Genomic DNA, 19,728 nt, shown 5'->3' with positions numbered 1-19,728 from the left:
GTACAGCAAGCACTCTTTCCCAATGAGTCATCTATTTAGTCTCTGGTCTTTGTGCTCTTTTTGAGACAAGGTTTATGTACCTCAGGCTGGTCTTGAACTCACTATTTATCTGGTGATGGCCTGAATTCTTGATTCTCTTTCCTTAGCTTCTCCTATGTTGCGATTACAGGCATGCAGTACCACACTTTAGCAGCCAAGTTGAGAATAAACTGTTAAGAGATCTAAGGTAGAAACAAAACCAGTGCAGTAGAGGTAATAAGAAATCAGAGTTTACACAGATTTTGGATAAATTAAATTTGATGGGGAGCTAGGATGATTCCAAAGTAACTGGGCAGAAGAACTGGAGCACCTGGGTTGCCATTCTCTGGATAGGAAAGGCACTAGAAGAGGAAATCTGTGGGAGGACCAATTCGAAGATTTGGGGTTCTGTTCTCCCTCACTTTGATATTCCTGTTAGATCTCCAGGTAGGTAGGGATGTCAGGCCTGTATGTACAAGTCTGAAGTTTGGGAATAGGAATATGACTAAATATAAGTGATAGTAAGAGTAACTAGAATAAATTCACATTATAACACTTAGAAGCATGAGTGCAGGTAGAAGAGGGGTTCGAGTTGGCAAATGAGGGGACACTAAATTTGTAGCCAGTCTTTCCCCACCATTATGGAAACTCCAAGAAAGCAAGGACTTGCTCTGCCATTTCCCCAGTGCAGTACCTGATGAAGTAGACCCTTAACAAACACTTGTTGAATGATAACTGGAAAAAAGTGATTACGATAAAGACAGAAATAGGCAGGAAACTCAGGAAGGAAGCACACATATTAACAGTATGCTATAAGAATCTCTTATCATCATAATATACATTTTAGAAAACTAGGGAAAGCTAAGAGAAGAAAACAAGTCTTCAATAATTCTGTTTTCTGGAGTCAACTGCTGCTAATACTTTTTAGGTTTCGTTTCAGCCTTTCTGGTATACCATATTACATAGTAACAACTTAAGAATTTCACTGTATAAGCCCTTTACCACCCAGCAAAATCATAATTTTCTTATATCACTTAAATAATTTTCAACCTCACTAATTTGGAAGGCAATAAAATATTACACTGAATAGGAAAATCATAAATAGAGCCGGAGAGATGGCTCAGTGTTTAAAACTGCAGCCTGCTCTTGGCAGAGGACCCAAGCTCAGTTCCTAGCACCCACATCAGACAATTCACAGCAGCCTGTAGCTCCAGATGCAGGAAATTGGATAGCGTCTTCTGGATTCCACGGACACTTGTGCGTACACATGCACACACTCATACACAGACATGCACACATACACATAAGTAAAAATAAAATAAATCTTTAAAAAAAGAAAAGTCAAGCCGGGCATTGGTGGCACAAGCCATTGATCCCAGCACTTGGGAGGCAGAGGCAGGAGGATCTCTGTGAATTTGAGGACAGCCTGGTCTACAAAGCAAGTTCCAGGACAGGTAGGGCTGTTACACAGAGAAACCCTGTCTTGAAAAACAAAAACAAAAAGAAAATGACGAGAGAAAAGGGAAGAAAAGAAAAGCCACAAAACCATAAATATTTCCTTATTTTGAGGATTAATTTTAATTTTTTTCTTAATTAAAGTAACATTCTAAACATAATTGTGAATCTCTGATTATTTTATTTGGATAGATGCCTTGAAGCTAAATTATTCAGATCAATGCTGTAAACATTTTGAAGATAAACATTTTAAAAATGTTTTAACATATATTGGTAAATTACCTTCTACAAAAGCTGAATTATTTACACTCACATTGCAATGGATGAAAAAAATGCCATCTCACTTTGTCAATTTTATAGACCAAAAATGGCATCATGCTGCTTCAATTTGCATTATTTTGATTAGAAGAAAGATTGAACATCTTTCAAATGTTTATTAGCCATTTGTATTTTCTTCTGAGAATAACCTATCCTTTGCCCATTTTTCTATTGTTGGGAATAAGTAGGCTGAAACTGTTTAAAAGCAAAACAACATAACACAGTTAAAGAGTTACCTGAAATATCTTTTAAAAATGCATTTGCAACTTTATTTAGATTTGCCGTGTAAGAGCTCCATTAAGGGAAAACCCACACAGCTACTTCATTGCAGTCATCTGGACATCTGAGGGTTGTAGTTATGAACACACCGTGGCTGTGCGCTCATGCACAGAGCTGTGCAAAATCAAGGCAGATAAAGTCCTGGCACGAACTGGATCAGGGAGGGAGTCCCAAAGTACCACCACTACCTGAGGAGCTATTGACAGTTAATGGCTGCGGGGAGATGGGGAATTGGTTTTCTTCAGGGATGCAGCACCTAAGAGCCTATTTATGCTTCAGTAAATGGTCCCATGCCCATGTCCACACAGGCAGTAAGTACTAAGTGAACTCAGTGAGCTTAAAAATAAAAAAGCTCATGAAGTTAAGAGGGAAACATGCTGAAGGGGATGTGGGAGTCATTGGAGAAGACGGCATGGGGGATGGGGGTGAGTTCGATAGTTTGGTTTTTAAAAGCATAAAAATTAGAGCAGTTGTGTGTGGTGGTGCATGACTTTAATCCCAGCTTGAGAGGCAGAAGCTGTTGTATATCTGTATGTTTGAGGCCATCCTGGGTTACACAAAGAGTTCCAGGATAGCCGAGGATACAGAGTAAGACCTCATCTCAAAAACAAAACCAAACCACAAAAATTAAAAAAAAACAAAACAAAATAAAGTGAGTGTCTAGGCACATGCATCTAAGTCAGACTAGTAATCACAGCCCTCTGCAGATCTGGGGTGAGATACCGTATTGCCCCGGTGTGCGGGCTTTCTAAAAACACTGGCCACCCATAAACTGCAAGGCTCCCATGTGGCTACCTTCAGAACACACACCAGTGGGTTTCAAATAGCATGAAGAATCCTAGAACTAAACCTGAATGCACATTTCCCTGATTATAAAATGTCTGTCTCCTTCCTTCACATTTTAATGGGTTCAAGATTAGGAGGTGTCTCCCAATAAATCTTGCCGTATAATCAGTGTTGGCTGGTGTTTCATGTGTGACACCTCTGAAATGGAAATGCAGTTTACAGTTAACAGATCTAAGATTTGTGGCATTAATAGGCACTGGTACTAAGAAAAGAAGCCTTCCTTGGAGGTAAGAAATTCCTTACTCGAAGGTATGTTTCCTCAGGCAGTTGAGCTTCAAGAAGCAGCCACAGATTGTATTCCTATCCCCTTTCGATCCCCACCCAAATCCTCAGGTGGTTTAAAAAGAGTAAAAATTGGCAGCTTAAAGTTTGCTTTATTTGTGGGCAAAGAAGGAAATATAGATGAGTTTTTTATTTTTTTAATAGACTCTGGGAAAGTGAAACTCAGCAAGAGAATGCTTACCTGGCATGTGCCAGTCTGCGGGTGCTAGATAAACATCAGAAGATAAGATCAGGTGGGAGGGAAGGAACCCGCGGGAGTGCAGAGCGCCTGCTGTAGTCGTCAGCATTTTAGAGAGGTAGACTACAAAGACAGCTTTAACTCTAAGCAGTCCCAGAAACCAGGAGAATAAAGGTACCAGGTAGTATCATTGTTCTTCTGTTTAAGAAAAAGAAAAGCTAAGCCAGGCAGTGGTGGCGCATGCCTTTAAAGCCAGCACTCGGGAGGCAGAGGCAGGCGGATCTCTGTGAGTTCAGGCCAGCCTGGTCTACAGAGCTAGTTCCAGGACAGGAACCAAAAGCTATGGAGAAACCCTGTCTTGAAAATAAAAAAAAGAAAGAAAGAAAGAAAGAAAAAGAAAAGCTATTGAGAAAAGACCAGAATTTCTGGTGGCAAGTTCTGGAAGAAATCCCCTGCACTTTGCTGCCTTAAACGGTATGTTGCATGATGTGGTCGCAGCCCCTACAAGTTCAATAACAGCTCCTAGATGAAGACAGTTTTGTTTTGAAGGTTTGCCTTCATAGCACTCTTCTCCATGCAAGGAAGAGACCCAGACCAAAAAAAAAAAAAAAAAACAACCCCAGAACCCATCCCAAAAAACAAAACGAAACAGCTGAGAAGAGCATTTCTATAATAGACACAACACACAGTCTCCAAACGCAGATCTCCCCATTACAGCACCACCCAGGGGTAAGATTTGAAATACGTAGCCTATTGGTTCCTTGTGCAAAAAGCAGAACACAATGCTGTTGAGGGAGCTGCGGGCCTGCTTTTTGTCCCACCTGGCTCCCGCATGGCTAGCTTATACCCCAAAATAACAACACACAAACTGTATTCTTTTAAACACTGCTTGGCCCATTATATCTAGCCTCTTCTCGGCTAACTCTCGCACCTGGACTAGCCCATTTCTAATAATGTGTGTAGCACCCCAAGGTGTGCTTACTGGGAAGATTCTAGCCTACGTCCATCCTGGGTCAGAGCTGCATCACATCTGCCTGGGAGAGGGGAGCATGGCGTCTCTCTAAGGCGTCTTATCTCACTTCCTCTTCCTCCCAGCATTCTGTTCTGTTTACTCCACCCACCTATGTTCTAACCTATGAGGGCCAAGCAGTTTCTTTATTTTTTAACCAATGACCTTCCTCCATCACAATGCGATGGACAGTGAGGGACTCCTGCGCGCATATATATATATATATATATATACATATATATATTTCCTTTTCATCTCAGTAGTCAAGAAAGGCAGCATCACTAATACCTAATTCTAACATATGAATTTATACCGGCATTCCATCCCTGTCGTGGTAAAGTCTATATATAGTGTCTGTGGCAGTTTGAATGTAATTGGCCCCCATAAGCTCATAGGGAGTAGCATTATTAGGAGGGGTGACTTTGTTGGAGTAGGGGTGGCCTTGTTGGAGGACGTGTGTCACTGTGGGGGTGGCCTTGGAGGTTTCCCTTGTCCAAGCTTTGCTCAGTGTGACACCCATTTCCTGTTACCTGCAGGCCAAGATGTAAGAACTCTCTCAGTTCCTTCTCTAGCGCCATGTCTGCTTACATGCTGCCTTGCTTCCTGCTGTGACAATAATGGCTAAGCCTCTGAACTGTAAGCCACCCCAATTAAATATTTTCCTTTATAAGAGTTGTCATTATGGTGTCTCTTTTTTTTTTTTTGGATTTTTGAGACAGGGTTTCTCCGTAGCTTTTGGTTCCTGTCCTGGAACTAGCTCTTGTAGTCCAGGCTGGCCTCGAACTCACAGAGATCCGCTTGCCTCTGCCTCCCGAGTGCTGGGATTAAAGGCGTGCACCACCACTGCCCACCCGGCTGTCATGGTGTCTCTTCACAGTAAGCGAAACCCTAAATCAGTGTCCTAAGGGGAGAGTTCAAATTGGGTGGCCTGGCTTGTAGTTCACCTAGGCTTTGATCGACGCCCTTGTGGTAGATACTCCCAAGAGCAGCTAGTGGCTTGAAACATTTTCTACAATGAAGGCCTGGAGAGATGGCTCCATGGTTAGGAGCCCATGCTGCTCTTACAGAGGACCTGAATTTGTTTCCCAGCACCCACATGCAGGCAGCTCACAGATGCCTATATCTCCAGGAGGATCCCATGCTTCTGACCTCTGAGGAAATCCACATTCAGGTGCCTATCCCCACATATACATAATTTAAAATGAGTCTTTCAAAAAATATGTCTTACAACAAAATAGAGAAGCAAGAATAAAAGCAGCACAGGTGAACGAGAAGAAAATGGTAGACCTTAGATTGGGGACGTAACTCAATTGGCAGAGGACTTGCCTAGCATATACATAGCCATGAATTCCAATCCCCAGCATCACACAAAACCAGGCTTGATGTCACATGCCTATAATCTCAGGACGGAGGAGGTACAAACAGGAGGATCCAAAGGCCAAGGTCATCTCTGCCTATACAGCAAGTTGGAGGTCAGTGTGGGATATGTTAGACCCTGTCTTAAAACAAAATAAAATGAAACAAAAAAAAATCAATGAGCCACAGAGGAGAAAGAAGAAGAAAAGGAGGAAGAAAGACAGAGGCTACTCTTACTCCCTGTATGAGGTCTGCATCAACCACATGGTTAGGCACAACCAATGATAACTTAACGCCATCTGACAAGAAGACAGCTGAAATGGAAATTAGTATGCAGAAGATTATTAGAAATGCCAAGATGCTCCAGTTTGAGCATATATCATACTTCAAGATAGCAGCTAATGGAGGAATAGAAAGCTATTGCAATTATCACAGTCTTCTAAAATGAAGCATTCAGAACAGGAAGACAAATGATTCTTTGAAGTTTCATGTTTCAAGTCATGGGATACTCAACCCAACACTTTAAACATACTGTCATATGTAATGATAAATATTTAGAAGTAGTTTTTCAGTTTCCTGGAATTTCAAAGAGAAAAAAAGTCTCTTCTTCCTGCCACAGTAAAACAAGTAACTAACATGTAGGAGGGGAAAAACCCGATGTCAAACTAAACTGCACTCTTTTGTCAGAAAATATGTTTAGAAGGCATATAGAAAACATTGCTGAGGATTGGAAGAAACAAGCATTAGAACAAATTATGTAGTGTAGGAGGTTTGCTATGCACTCAGATTGAGCACAGCTATTTCTAACGTGTCTCAGCTTGAAGCATGTGCAAGATCGAATTTTAATACTAAAAGTGCTTTTCTGAGCAATGGACAAATATGCTCCAAAAAAAGACAGACTCTACAAAAAATTAAAATAAATTAGCCAAAGCTAATTTAGGATTTTATGGAGAAACAATGGAATTATCAATGAGGCAATGGTGTTGTCCTTGGCTCCTGATCACCCATCTATATCAAGAATATCATTCTGTCTTCCTTATGGAAATCTTCTTCTATTAGCCCTCAAAATGTTGCTCCCAGGGTTCCGTCCTGGGAGACTGTGGGAGTGAAGAAGAGGGATTTAAGCGGAATTCCTGCAGAGACAGGTGGATGTGGGGAGGATTAGACAGCCTTAACAAGCGAGTGCTCTTTGGTTTTCCCCTCTAAGCCTTTACTATCAATTCATCCCATGCCCCTCCTATTATGCTGACTTCTAACATCACTGGTGAGCCGTGTGTCCATCTTCCTTTGTATTTTATGGAAAGGAGCCTATGTGCTACATATTACATCATTTCTGACTTGTGAGATTTAGCTGCATTCTGGCTGGTGATTGTCTGTTCTTCTTTCTCATTGCCATATAGCTATACTAGAACATATTTACCAGATCGTTTCTACTGAGCATTTGGGTAAAACATAGTAGGGAGTTGGGGGGGGGAGAGGTGGTCATCTGTACAGGTTTCTTTGGAGAGGAATTACTGGGTCAAAGTCTTTCCTTTGGTACTGGGATAGACCACATGTCTAAAACGAAAAGGCCCGAGCTCATTCTCCAGCATTGCAAAAACTAGTACTCACTTTGAATTTCTAATTGTACTACAAAGTCTAGATATCAGATTTGATTCCCACCCCCAGTCCTGAAAATTAAAAATGTGCCACGGAAGGGTTACATACAGCATTCTTCCAACTACAGCCACACACGTTGTTTCTTGAATCCTTGGGGGCTCGAGCAGATAACTTGTGGCTCACTGGTTTGAGACTTATATGTAGCTTAGAAGTCAGACAGATTCAATTTGAAATCCCTGCTTAATCCATTAGTATCTAGTGTTTGGGATTTTTTTCCCCTTGATTTTCTTATAATGTGGGGGAATGGTGGTTCTTATTCCACGAGTCTGTGGCCTGTTTAAATGTGTTGAACACACATAGGGCATTCAACACAGTGCCCAATATAGTGTGACTATGTGACTATGAATGGCTGCACCATTTCTCCATCACCTACAGAGAAAACTGAGTAAGACTGCCAGCCTGGAGCCAGCATAGAACAATTACCTTATAACTAAACAATTTGGCGCTACAATACACTTTATTATGTGACTGTGCCTACAGTCACTATTAGGCATGCTAGAGATGAAGCATAGAAACCTGTGTGTCCTAGGAACGTGCTTTCAACATCATTCATTTGGCAATAAGCTCCACACATCATTCACGATGTTTCTATTAACCTATTATTGCTGTTGTTATTTTTCTTAAATGCCCATTTAAATAACCCTCAGCGTCCTTTTACACTGATGTCAGGTTCAGCATGCATGAATTACGGAGTGGAAAACAAAAACACCAAGTCAAAGACTTTGGCTGGAGGGAGGAGATTATATGAAAATGAATCCTGCTCAATAGGCTAGCCCTGTGGGGCCCTGCACATTATTACACAGGCTTACACTACCAGGGCTTGCTGCTTTACTTTCTAATCACTGTGTTTTCAAGTCCGCCTTCAAGAGCATTGAGTGCTAAACTGTCTTTCCCCAAGCAGGGTCAGCTTCTCCCAGCCTCCCTTATAACCCAGTTCATGCTGGGATAAAGAGGAAGGTAGGAATGTTAAAACAATAATACTATGGTCCGAGGCCAGCAACGGGTAATCAGACCCTAGCAAGGTAGACGCTGTTACCTGGGAGATTATTGGAAGAAAATAGGCCCCGCTTGCAATGCCTTAGCTTGTTCCTACCTTCCTCCTTTTCTTCTTTTCATCCTGCCCCCCTGTGATCAGAGGAAATAATTCTTTTTCTATGTATATTTCCCTATGAGTCACTGAGAAGCTTTGCTCAGGCTTTAGCTAAAGACACAGGAGCATCCAAACTGCCTAGGCTCCCCCAAAGCCAGTATGTGCAGTAGGACCAAAAACCCATTGCCATTGTTCTTGAGTTCTCAGTAGTCCTCATTGTCCGCTATGTAAATCCGGTTTTATCCCATGCTTTTTCAGTTGCTCTTCAAGCTGATGAGGGAGAGGGACTTGATCGGGGGAGGGGGAGGGAAATGGGAGGCAGTGGCGGGGAGGAGGCAGAAATCCTTAATAAATAAATAAATTAAAAAAAAATAAAGACACAGGAGCTTCAAGACTATTGCTTTTCCTGTTGCTGAATTTTAACCCCAAGTACTGAACTTAGATGGACAGCGTCTGTTAAGAAAGCTCCTCTAATTCAATGTGATACTGCCAAGCCTCGAAGAAAGCCAATGTTTCAAACCTCAGTATTATGAAACAGGTAAATTAGGAGGTTATTGTTCACATGAAGAGAAGATTCAACATAGCTTTCTTTAAACAATGAATAGAATATAACACATACAATTTGGAATACATTCAATCTTTTGAGGAAGCACCTGAGACAAAAAAAGCAGAAGTCAGAAGTGGTTTGTGCAAGATTAATGTAAAATTTCAAAGTACTTTGTGAATATTTCTGACACTTATTTAGCCAGTGTGTCTTATCATGAGATTATTCAACCTATCTTGGCCCAAAATGAATAAAATGAAACAGAAGCAAGGAGTGGCAGAGACTTTTGACTCAAGTCAAACACACCTACCACAGTGGCTCCCACTCCACGGCAAACAGTCGCCCATTTCCCTCATCTGGGCTGCTAGAATTGGAGTATAGAAGAAAAGTGACTACTGAGAACTCAAGAACAATGGCAATGGGTTTTTGATCCTACTGCACGTGCTGGCTTTGTGGGAGCCTAGGCAGTTTGGATGCTCAACTTACTAGACCTGGATGGAGGTGGGCGGTCCTTGGACTTCCCACAGGTCAGGGAACCCTGATTGCTCTTCAAGCAGATGAGGGAGAGGGACTTGATCGGGGGAGGGGGAGGGAAATGGGAGGCGGTGGTGGGGAGGAGGCAGAAATCCTTAATAAATAAATAAATTTAAAAAAAAAAGAAGAAAAGTGATTTGCTTAGGTCCACATAATAATTACAGGACAAAACTGTGACTGAACGACCCAGCAGGCTTTAGTGAGTGAAGACTAGGTTTCAGCTTCACCTGCCCACAGCTCTTTCACTGTGGGCCAGTCCAGCTCCCTCTGGCTAATCCTAGGTTCATCTTGTTGGCAGCTGATGGAGCTCCAGAGGCCATGAAGGACCAGGCTTGCTCTCATCATTCTGCCTTATCAAAACCCAACATACCCTTTCCCGTCTCTCTCTGTCTCTGTGTGTGTGCGTTTGTGTGTGTGTGTGTGTTTGTGTGTGTGTATGTGTATGTGTGTGCATGCACGTGCATGTATGGAAGTCAAAGGTTGATTTCAGGTGTCCTACTTAATCATTCTCCACTTTGTTTTTTGCTTGTTTGTTTGTTTAATTGGTTGGTTTGTTGGTTCATTGGTTTGGTTTTGAGACAGAGTGTCACTCTAATCTTAGAGCTTGTTTAATTGGCTAGATTGGAAGGACAGTCCCAGAGAGCTTCTCACTCCACAGAGCTGGGATCATAGGCTTGTGCCGCTGGGCCCAATTTCTGGATCAAATGCAGATCTTCATGCCTGTGTGATAAGTATTTTACCAAATGACCTGTCTCTCCAGCCATTTCTACCTGTCCGACTCCTGGTCTGACAACCTCTGAAACACTCTGTGACAGGACCCAACATCCCAGAATACTACAGAATGATACTTTTGCACCTGCCAGAACCAAGCCACTATTACTTTCCCTCTCCCTTTAGAGATGCTATCAGATAAGAGGGACCTTCAATTTTCTCGGTTCTTTCTCCTAACTTAATTGAGCCCAAACATTCTTTTCCTACCTGAAGCCAATTTTTCTATATTGCGTGGGTGCCCGACCTCTTGAGGCTCAGGGGAATAGCATCCATTGTTGTCTATTGCCACCTTCGCCTTCTCCCTCTCCCACTGTCCCTTCCCCATTTACATTTAAGGACGAGTTCTGTCATCTTAAAAGAATGACCCAATCAAAACCTTTGGCATCTTGGGTGAGTGGAAGGAAAGAAAACCAGAAGAAAAAGAAAGAAAGATGGAAGGAGTGAAGGAAAGAAGAAAGAAGGATAGTTTCTCTTGCTTCTAAATGCTTCTTTTCCCTCCTCTGGACACAACAGATTCTATTTGCTTTCCCCCTCAGTTAAGCATCCCCTTCCTCTAAAGTGTCCTTAGCCTAATGCCTGCTGTCTGTCCTCTACTCACAGGGCTTTACCAAAACATAACCACTGACCGTTTCCTGAATCCAATGTGAAATTCTTCCTTCTGTCTTTTCACCTCATTTGATCTCTCTGCTGACTTGGGATGTTCTCTCTGGAAACTTACCCTCCCCTTGATACCCTGATCTCTCAGTCATTTAAGCAATATGTTTCTCTTTCCTTTCCAAAATCCTTCCTCTATTGGCTTTTTAAGTGTCTTCCTTGGGCTTCTGGCCTGGAAATATTTGGGGATGAAATTAGATTAAATTTAGCCATATTTCATGTACACACAGGCAAGAATTAGGAATATTCTAGTCGATTTAATTACAGCTCTTCTGTTCTCCTCCCCGAGAACACACAAGGATGTTTTAGTGTGCATTGATCCTGTGCTGGCTGGTTTCCTGTCAGCCTGACACAAGCTAGTCATCTGAGAAGAAGAAACCTCAATCGGGAAAATGCCTCCAAAAGACTGGGCTGTGTGCAACTCTGTGGAGTATTTTCTTGATTGACTGATGTAGAGGGGCCCAGTTTGTTTTCTTAGTTAGTGATTTATGAGGGAGGGTTCACCCATTGTCGATTGGGACACTCCTTGACTGGTGGTCCTGGGTTCTATAAGAAACCAGGCTGGACAAGCCAGGAAGCAGCTCGCCTCCATGGCCTTCGCCTTAACACCTGCCTCCAGAGTCCTACTTTGGTTTCCTGAGACACACTGTGACTTGGGATATGGGAGCCAAATCAACCCTTTCCTCCCCAAGTTGCTTGTAGTCAGGGTGTTTCACCCCAGCAATAGTAACCTGGAGTGATAAGGTACGGCGGGCCTGTTTTTCGCCCATCTGGCTCCCGCACAGCTAGCTTTACACTCAAAATAACAACACACAAATTGTATTCATTTAAACACTGCCTGGCCCATTAACTCTAGCTTCTTACTGGCTAACTCTCACATCTTGACTAACCCATTTCTAATAATCTGTGTAGCACCACATACCGGGAAGATTCTAACCACCATCAGTCTTGGGTAGGAGAAGCACAGCATCTGCCTGACTCTGCTTTCTTCCTCCCAGAATCCTGTTTGGCCTACTCCACCCACCTAAGGGTTGGCCTATCAAAAGGCCAAGGCAGTTTCTTTATTGACCAATGAAAATAACACATAGACAGATGACCCTCCTACATCAGTAACCCTGACTAAGACAAGCCCCTAGAGTTAGCCTTGTCACAGGGCTGTCTAGGGTGACCAATGATTGGTTTTGGTTAGATTTGGATTTTGTGTTATTGTTTGGTTAGTTGGCTGGTTTCTGGTTTTTTGTTTGTTTGTTTGTTGTTTTTTTCAAGACAGGGTTTCTCTGTGTAACAGACCTAGCTGTCCTGGAACTTGCTCTGTAGACCAGGTTGGCCTTGAACTCCCAGAGATCTATCTCCCTCTACCTCCCAAGTGCTGGGATTTAAAGGCAGACACCATCAAGCCTAGTCCAAAGCAAATCTTTTGGAGGCATTTCTTAACTGAGAGTCCCTCTCCTCAAATGACTTCTATTTCAGTCAAGTTGGCATAAATCTAGCCAGGACAGTACCTCAGCCTCCAAGTGCTGGTATTGCAGGAGTGAGTCACCCACCATTAATATTATCCTGAGGCATCTTTCCTGATAATTATTTCAATCCACTTCCTTAGAAATCCAGAAGGTGACCCACTTTCACTGTTATCAATTAGATGTTCATCTCTTCTATGCAGCTTCTACAATTTCTACCTTCTGTTGAAAAGTCTCCCTGGAGCTCCACAAACACTGACTAGATAATAGTAAATGGAAATCCCCGTGGTGTCTTTCACATCACCCACACACTCTTCCTTCTTGATGCTCCCCTGCAGTGACGGTACCTGCTTGCTGGATCTAGGAAAACTAGTCTTCCTTGACCCTGCCTCACTCTTAGACTAAATTATCAAATCCTGATGCATTTGTCTCTTTAATATCTCCCAGTTCTGTCCAGTTCTTTCCCCACTTACCCCCATAACCTCAAACTCATTAGCTCCCATCTAGATTACTGTTATAGCCTACTAACTGAAACAGAATAGGTTAGCATAGAAAATACAAGAGTACAAAATGAGAGGTGGTGTTCAACTTTTCTTCTGGCTACATGTATGTATGTGTGTATTAAACACCGAAGCTTCCTCTTTTTTGGCAGTACTGGGGTTGGACCTAGGTCCTCATGGATGCTAGGCAAGTGGTCTATCACCGAGCTACAATCCCAGCCCTAAATGAACTGTACACTATAAAAAGTACTTATTATTGTGAATTCTCAGAGCTCATCATAAACTGGACTAGACAAAAAGGTGTCTGAGTTTCCTCTAAAGCTATATGCGGCCACTGTGCCCTTGAAACTCTATTCTGAATTGAGATGTATCTTAAGTGTACTGGATTTTAGACTTTGCATGAATAAACAGTAGCAAATGGCTCAGTGGGTAAGAGTACATGTTACCCAAGCCTGGTGGCCTGAGTTCAGACCCCCAGAACCCATGTGAATGCTGGATGTGGTGGCACATCTCTGCCATCACATGTGCCAGCTCATGCACCTCACGCAATCATGTACACACACACATCATATGCACACAAATATATATAAATAATTTTATATGGGTGGCATTTTGACATAATAGTAATTAATGATATATGACATTAAATAAGATATAGTTTTACAATTGATTTTAGTTTTTAAACTGTGTCTGCTAGATAACTTTAAATTATATGTGTGACTTGAATTATATTTCTATTGGATAGCACTGCTCTAAAGGCTGGCGTGTGCCACTCACAACAGGTCAATGAGACCCTAACAAATAGACTTATCATTTGTGTGTGTGTGTGTGTGTGTGTGTGTGTGTGTGTGTGCACATGTGAGGGTACACTTGTAGGTATGGAGGCCAGATATTAATTAACATTGGGTGTCCTCCTCAATTGCCCTTCACATTGTATTTTGAGATAGAGACTCTTACCAAACCTGAAGATTACCAGTTCAGCAAAATTGGCTAGCCAGCAAGTCTAGGGGATCTTCCTGCCTCCACCTTCCCAGTGCTGGGATTATAGATGTGTGCTACCATGCCTAGCTAGGTATCAAACTCAGGTCTTCATGTTTGTAAGACAAGCTCTTTACCAACTGAGTCATTGTCTTAGCTCCAGACTGTTTCCTTTCTTGTCCCAAAATATATACAGCTTATATAAAAGAGAATCAGGAAATAAAACTTTTTTCCCTCCAATGGTGGGACTTTTCTTAACTTGGGGATAAGGTTAACAGAGTCTTCCCTGCTGGAAAGTACTGCTCAATGGATAAAATATAGCTTTTAAGAAAGCCCAACCAAGGGCTGCAGAAATGGCTCAGAGGTTAAGAGCATGGGACTGCTCTTGCAGAGGTTTTTTGTTTGTTTGTTTGTTTTGTTTTGTTTTGTTTTCTTGCAGAGGTCTTGAGTTCAATTTCCAGCACCCACATGGTGACTCACAACCACCTGTAGTGAGATTTGGTGCCCCCTTCTGGTCTGTAGGGACACATGCAGGCAGAACATTATACATAATGAACAAATTCATCTTCAAAAATTTTTTAAAAGAGAGCTTAATATATTAAAGTCACACTTACAAAAAAAATGTTATTTTAAGGGATTTCAGCATCCTGGCATGCATACACATACCAGACTACTGTCTTATAGTAAGTGGAAGTGATCTGTAAAGGTGGGGCCTGGAGTCACTTATTTCTCTCCACATCAGCTGGTAAATTACTGTATTTAGAAGTTGCCGGCCCTTGACTGGCTGTGAATCTGCTTGGTAAGGGATTGAAGTTTCTCTCAGTTACTTTCTAAAGTCCTGTCTGTATTATTTGGATGCTTTAACTCCCAGCTATCTGAATGATGACCTATGCATCCTTGTGATTTCTATATGCCCAAACGCCAAAATAAACCAAAGTACTGATCTTTTATTTGACTTAAGCTTTTTCTTCCCATAAGGGGTTTAGCATTAGACAAATGGGTGCTTGGAAGAATAGTGAGAGGAATAAATTCATTGATTCCATGGGCAATACACCTGACTACTATCAATCTGTAAGAAATGGATGTTGCATTTGTACAGGGATCCAGAAGGAAGATGTCTAACTATAACCTTGGGCAGAATTCCAGTTGGCCAGAGTAAACAACCAAGGAAGCTTATGGTCATTTATTTCCACCAATACAGCACATTAAAAGCCTCTTGCTCTTAAAATCCATGCTCCTCTAAGTGGCTAAATAGATGATGATACTAGTAAAGGAAACATGCTGGTAGCTGGAAGACCAGTCATCTTTTTGAGTACCAGTGAGTGAGTATCTACATCCCAACTGACATAATGCACCTTCTGCAAGACAGCAGTCTCTTGGCACTACTCCACTTTGAAGTAAAACCCCAAATGAACTCCTGCTAACGTGGCATATTGAACCAGCCATTTTTTTTTATTTCCAGAGCCTTCTAAGCTGATCAGTACCACATCCATCTTCATGGAACTGACTACTGCAGGCTAGAATTACAGCTTCCTTCTACCATCAGAATGGACCCCTAGAAGAACTTGACCAAGGTCATTAACTAAATCCTCAAGCAGACAGCTTTTAGGACAGCTGGTCCTTGTTTCTAGAGCCCCTGCTGGCCCCAGAGGATTTGTCTAGGCATAGTCAAAGGGCTAGGGAGACTTGAGGACAGGCCATGCCTGAAAGAAGTGCTCCTCCCTCAGGAGTTAGGTTTCCAAGGACGGTTGTTACATCATGTTACCTAAGGCCACTCAGTTTTTCTTCTTCACGTCCAAGCTTCTGAGTCCCCTTACATCATATTTTAGCAGAAAACATTAAAAAACAGAAAACCAGTGAAGAGTAAATATAATAATGAAAAATTCTTAGAAACATCTCTAACTGTATACTATAGTAATAAGGGCAATAAGGTTATACTCCTGAAATATAAACTACCACAAAAGTGAAATAAATTTCAGTGATTACTTTTTTTTTTTTGGTTTTTCGAGACAGGGTTTCTCTGTAGTTTTGTAGCCTGTCCTGGATCTAGCTCTGTAGACCAGGCTGGCCTCAAACTCACAGAGATCCTCCTGCCTCTGCCTCCCTAGTGCTGGGATTAAAGGCGTGCACCAGTATTGCCGGGCTCGGTGATTACTTTTATAATTTCTTCAGCAATGCTAATTTATTCTCTTTAGTCTTTTCCTTTTGAATTTTTCTGCAATGTGGACTAAAGCAGCTTGGAAGACTATGTGTTTCTCCCTTCAGAAAAATTTCACCTTGAGTCAGGTGGTGGTGGCGCACTCCTTAATCCCTGCACTCGGGAGGCAGAGACAGGTGGATCTCTGTGAGTTTGAGGCCTGCCTGATCTACAGAGTGAATTTCAGGACAGGCTTCAAAGCTACACAGAGAAATCCTATCTTAAAAAAAAAAATCACCTTGAAGTATGATTCAATAGCATCAATACCATTATAGATTTGCACCTAAAATGATATGGATCCCTTTAAAGCCTAGTTTATTCAGGAGATGCCAGCTTCTGTCTTCCTTTTGATGACTGGGGAATTTGAGTATGGAGTTTCATTCCTAAGCAGACCTCCCTCAAATCATTCATGAACTTCCCAAAGATACTTAACACAACCCAATATCAGCAACAATATCTGTTGACAGATGTATCATGAGTGATCCACATATGATCAGGGGTCATGGATGAATGGAGTGAATGGAGAAACACAGACTTTATAGCATTTGGATAACAAAGTTATTAGCAGTGCTTCATGATCAACAGAAAGAACTAGGTAACATGAAATGGTAATTTCCCATTTTACTGCGCTCTTCCTCCTTATCATCATCAAAAAAACTTCAAGTAGCATGAGCCTTAGTTACTGAAATAAAATCCCAGGTGAAGGAAGTTAGTTGTGATAATGAAATAAAAATGTAGAAGATAGCAAACTAGCAAGGCAGTGGTGGCGCACGCCTTTAATCCCAGCACTCGGGAGGCAGAGGCAGGCGGATCTCTGTGAGTTTGAGGCCAGCCTGGTCTTCAAGAGCTAGATCCAGGACAGCTAGGGCTGTTACACAGTGAAACCCCATCTCGAAAAACAAAAACAACAAACAAGAACATAAAAAACTAACTCTACAGTGATCAAAGTTTGTTCCTAAGAAAAATGAATTTTCATAAAATTTAGTTTAAGCAGGAATTTAAACAGTCAATTTCAGCAGCCCCTGGAAACTTTTTATCAAAGTAGATCAAAACAATTATTTCAACAGCTCAGTTTTGGTACCTGCGTCTCATACCTCTGCTGTGTTTGCATCACACACACCCCACCACCAAAAAGACAGAAGAGACTGTATCTCCCTTGAAGAGTATGTTCTACAGGAATGAGTTTATACTCTTCAGATAGATTGTTCTGGGCTTAGTACCTAGTGGAGATCCTTCAACGTGTCAAAAAAGTTACTTATATTCTCTGAAGGAATTCTCTCAATTCCTTCTTTCTGAAAAAGGGTGGAAGGTGAAGATGTGGCGCCCGAGAGAAGCTGTGGAAAGAGAACGTGGAAAAGCAAACGGAACCTGATTATCTGTGCCCACCTCTCTCAGGCCAGCAAACCATGGAGCAGAGTAGCTTAGAGATGAAAGGGGATGAAAAGAAGGAGCAGAACTGGTCCTGGATCATGCATTTCTCTCCACTGCCCTCTCTGTTCAAACACAGATGGTTTCAAGCTTGTGTATTGCATTTACTTAAATACATATTTATATGTCTATATAGTATGTATATTCTGGGAGATTTTGTAACAGACCTTTAGTGGTCAATTTTTTCCCCAGTGCTAAAGTGTAAATTGTTTAGTGGCTCAGAGGAATCCTTTAGTAAGCAACTTATCATAACAATTTACATGACATAAGTGCACAGATGCTACAGGAGACATGTCATCCAGGCGCTGGATAAAGAGATAAGAAGCTGCTAATACTAAACTACCAAAACACATGCTTCACAACATAAAAACTGCTCTGCTTATAGCATCCCGTTTTTCTGATTTCAGAAAGTTGATCCAAGCCTGCCTTCAAAACCTTATTTAAAGAAAAAACACTTTCATAATGGGCTAGCATTGGAATCTATAAGCACAGATTATGGGGGGGGGGGCTCACAGAAAACTCTACATAAAAAATATCCTTTTAAAAACCGTCTCTCTAGTCTCTAGACTCCACAGCCAATGAAAAGATTTTACGTTTAACTTGGGGGAATCACTGAAGAAAGGATAACTCCTGTGTGTGTCTTGGATTTGGGGGTTCAAAGAGCAGTTTCCCCAAGTGCTATAGGACTTCAAGCCACAGAAAAGCCACAACCCATTTGACTTGTTTTTAATTCCTTGAGGCTACTTTGCTAAAGTGTTTGAGAAGAAACTTCCCCATTTATCTAAGGGATCAGAACCAGTAGCAAAGAAGCTGATCAATGGGGCCCGCAGTTACTGAGAAGGACGCTCATACCCTGTTTCTGTACTTTCATTCTTAAAGGCATACAACCCCATTCTAAAGAAATGTAGTGTCTCCAGGTTGCCAGTCCCTGACGAGAAACCTCCAGTACCCTCCGAAAAGGTTCACGCTTCATTTTAAATGCAAATTATTTCTAGATGCAGCCTCGATGCACTATTTATTCTGAAAATATCAAAGGAATAAGGGAGTTGTGCGTCCATGTCATTTTAATTTTTTCCAAAACAGGCATTAGATATAAAAAGAAGAAAAAGAGAAGAAAGAAAGGAAAAAAAAAAAACAGTCGAGGAGGACAGATCATTCCCAAGCTAAAATTTAGAACTTCACCAGGGAAGCAGTCCAAGGTTTGTGAAGAAAAAAAAAAACCATTTTAAAAACTGTACTGTAGAATTTTTGCCTCTAGATGACAATGCACCTACAAGGGGAGAAAAGATCATTCTTTCTCCTCCCCAAACCCCCCAAACACAACATATCCCGAGAAGCCCGTTTCCTACCCAGCCAATACAATAATGCCTTGTAAGCTGAGAACTGTGTCCGGTATAGGAGCTAAGTATAAACAGCTGAGAAGGATTAGGCTGCCGCTCCATTCTCATTTACATGAAAATCCTGTCAGCATCGCTTTTTCCTCGCTGGCTGCGGGCACAGAAGGAACTCTTTTGTGCCCTAGCCACGCATTCATTTCCATCCTTTGTCTTTACTTACCAGTCGAGGCTGTGGGCATGTGTGCTCTATTTCCTCCATGGTTTCTGAGGGAGGCTCATTGGAAAGGGATTTTGGGATACCTGTTTCTGACTCAGCATCAGTGGTAAGTACTGGCATGGCCAGTGAATGCTCCCTCCAGCTCTACACCCTCTGGGAGTCTCCTCCCAGGCAGAGAATGTTTTCTTTGTCACGTATTTTTCTCTTCCCTACCCATCCCCCTTCTTCTTCCCTTCTTTTTTGTCTTCCCTGGGGGGAAGTAAAAAGGTTACCCCCCCACCACTCCACACACACACACACCACCCCTTTCTTTCTCAGAGAAGCCCAGAGGCAGGGCCTCAGTTTATCACTATAACAACCAGACAGCACTGGAGCGTCTGGTGCGGATACAGTATCCTCATTTGCATGGAGCGCGCTGGTTGGTTACTGTCATCATAGTACCACTCCACCTGGGAGCGGCCCGGGCCCATTGGCTGGCCTGCTGTACCCACGGGGCCTGAACTTGCTTTTGCTTTTTGTATTGAATTCACTTGTGAAGGTCTCTGTCCCTGCCTGGTAAGGACTCCCTGCACTTCCTAGATAAGATAAAGCTGTTTCCTGAGTTGCCCCGAATGCCTCGCT

General features: G+C 42.1%; 1 protein-coding gene across 1 annotated transcript in view; it reads right to left on the bottom strand.

Annotated features, from left to right (window-relative positions):
- Positions 1–19,431, bottom strand: part of Pcyt1b (phosphate cytidylyltransferase 1, choline, beta) — a 70,819-nt gene extending 51,388 nt beyond the window's left edge. The window contains exon 1 of the mRNA XM_005370715.3: positions 19,111–19,431. Within this exon, the coding sequence (XP_005370772.1) occupies positions 19,111–19,227 (117 nt within the window). The 5' untranslated portion in view covers positions 19,228–19,431. The remainder of the gene's footprint in view (positions 1–19,110) is intronic.
- Positions 19,432–19,728: the final 297 nt, after the last annotated feature.

Source organism: Microtus ochrogaster, unplaced genomic scaffold (genome assembly GCF_000317375.1).
Source record: "Microtus ochrogaster isolate Prairie Vole_2 unplaced genomic scaffold, MicOch1.0 UNK86, whole genome shotgun sequence".
NCBI classification, from domain to species: domain Eukaryota; kingdom Metazoa; phylum Chordata; class Mammalia; order Rodentia; family Cricetidae; genus Microtus; species Microtus ochrogaster.
Note: the sequence above shows the minus strand (reverse complement) of the source record. Positions and strands in the feature narration are given on the sequence as shown.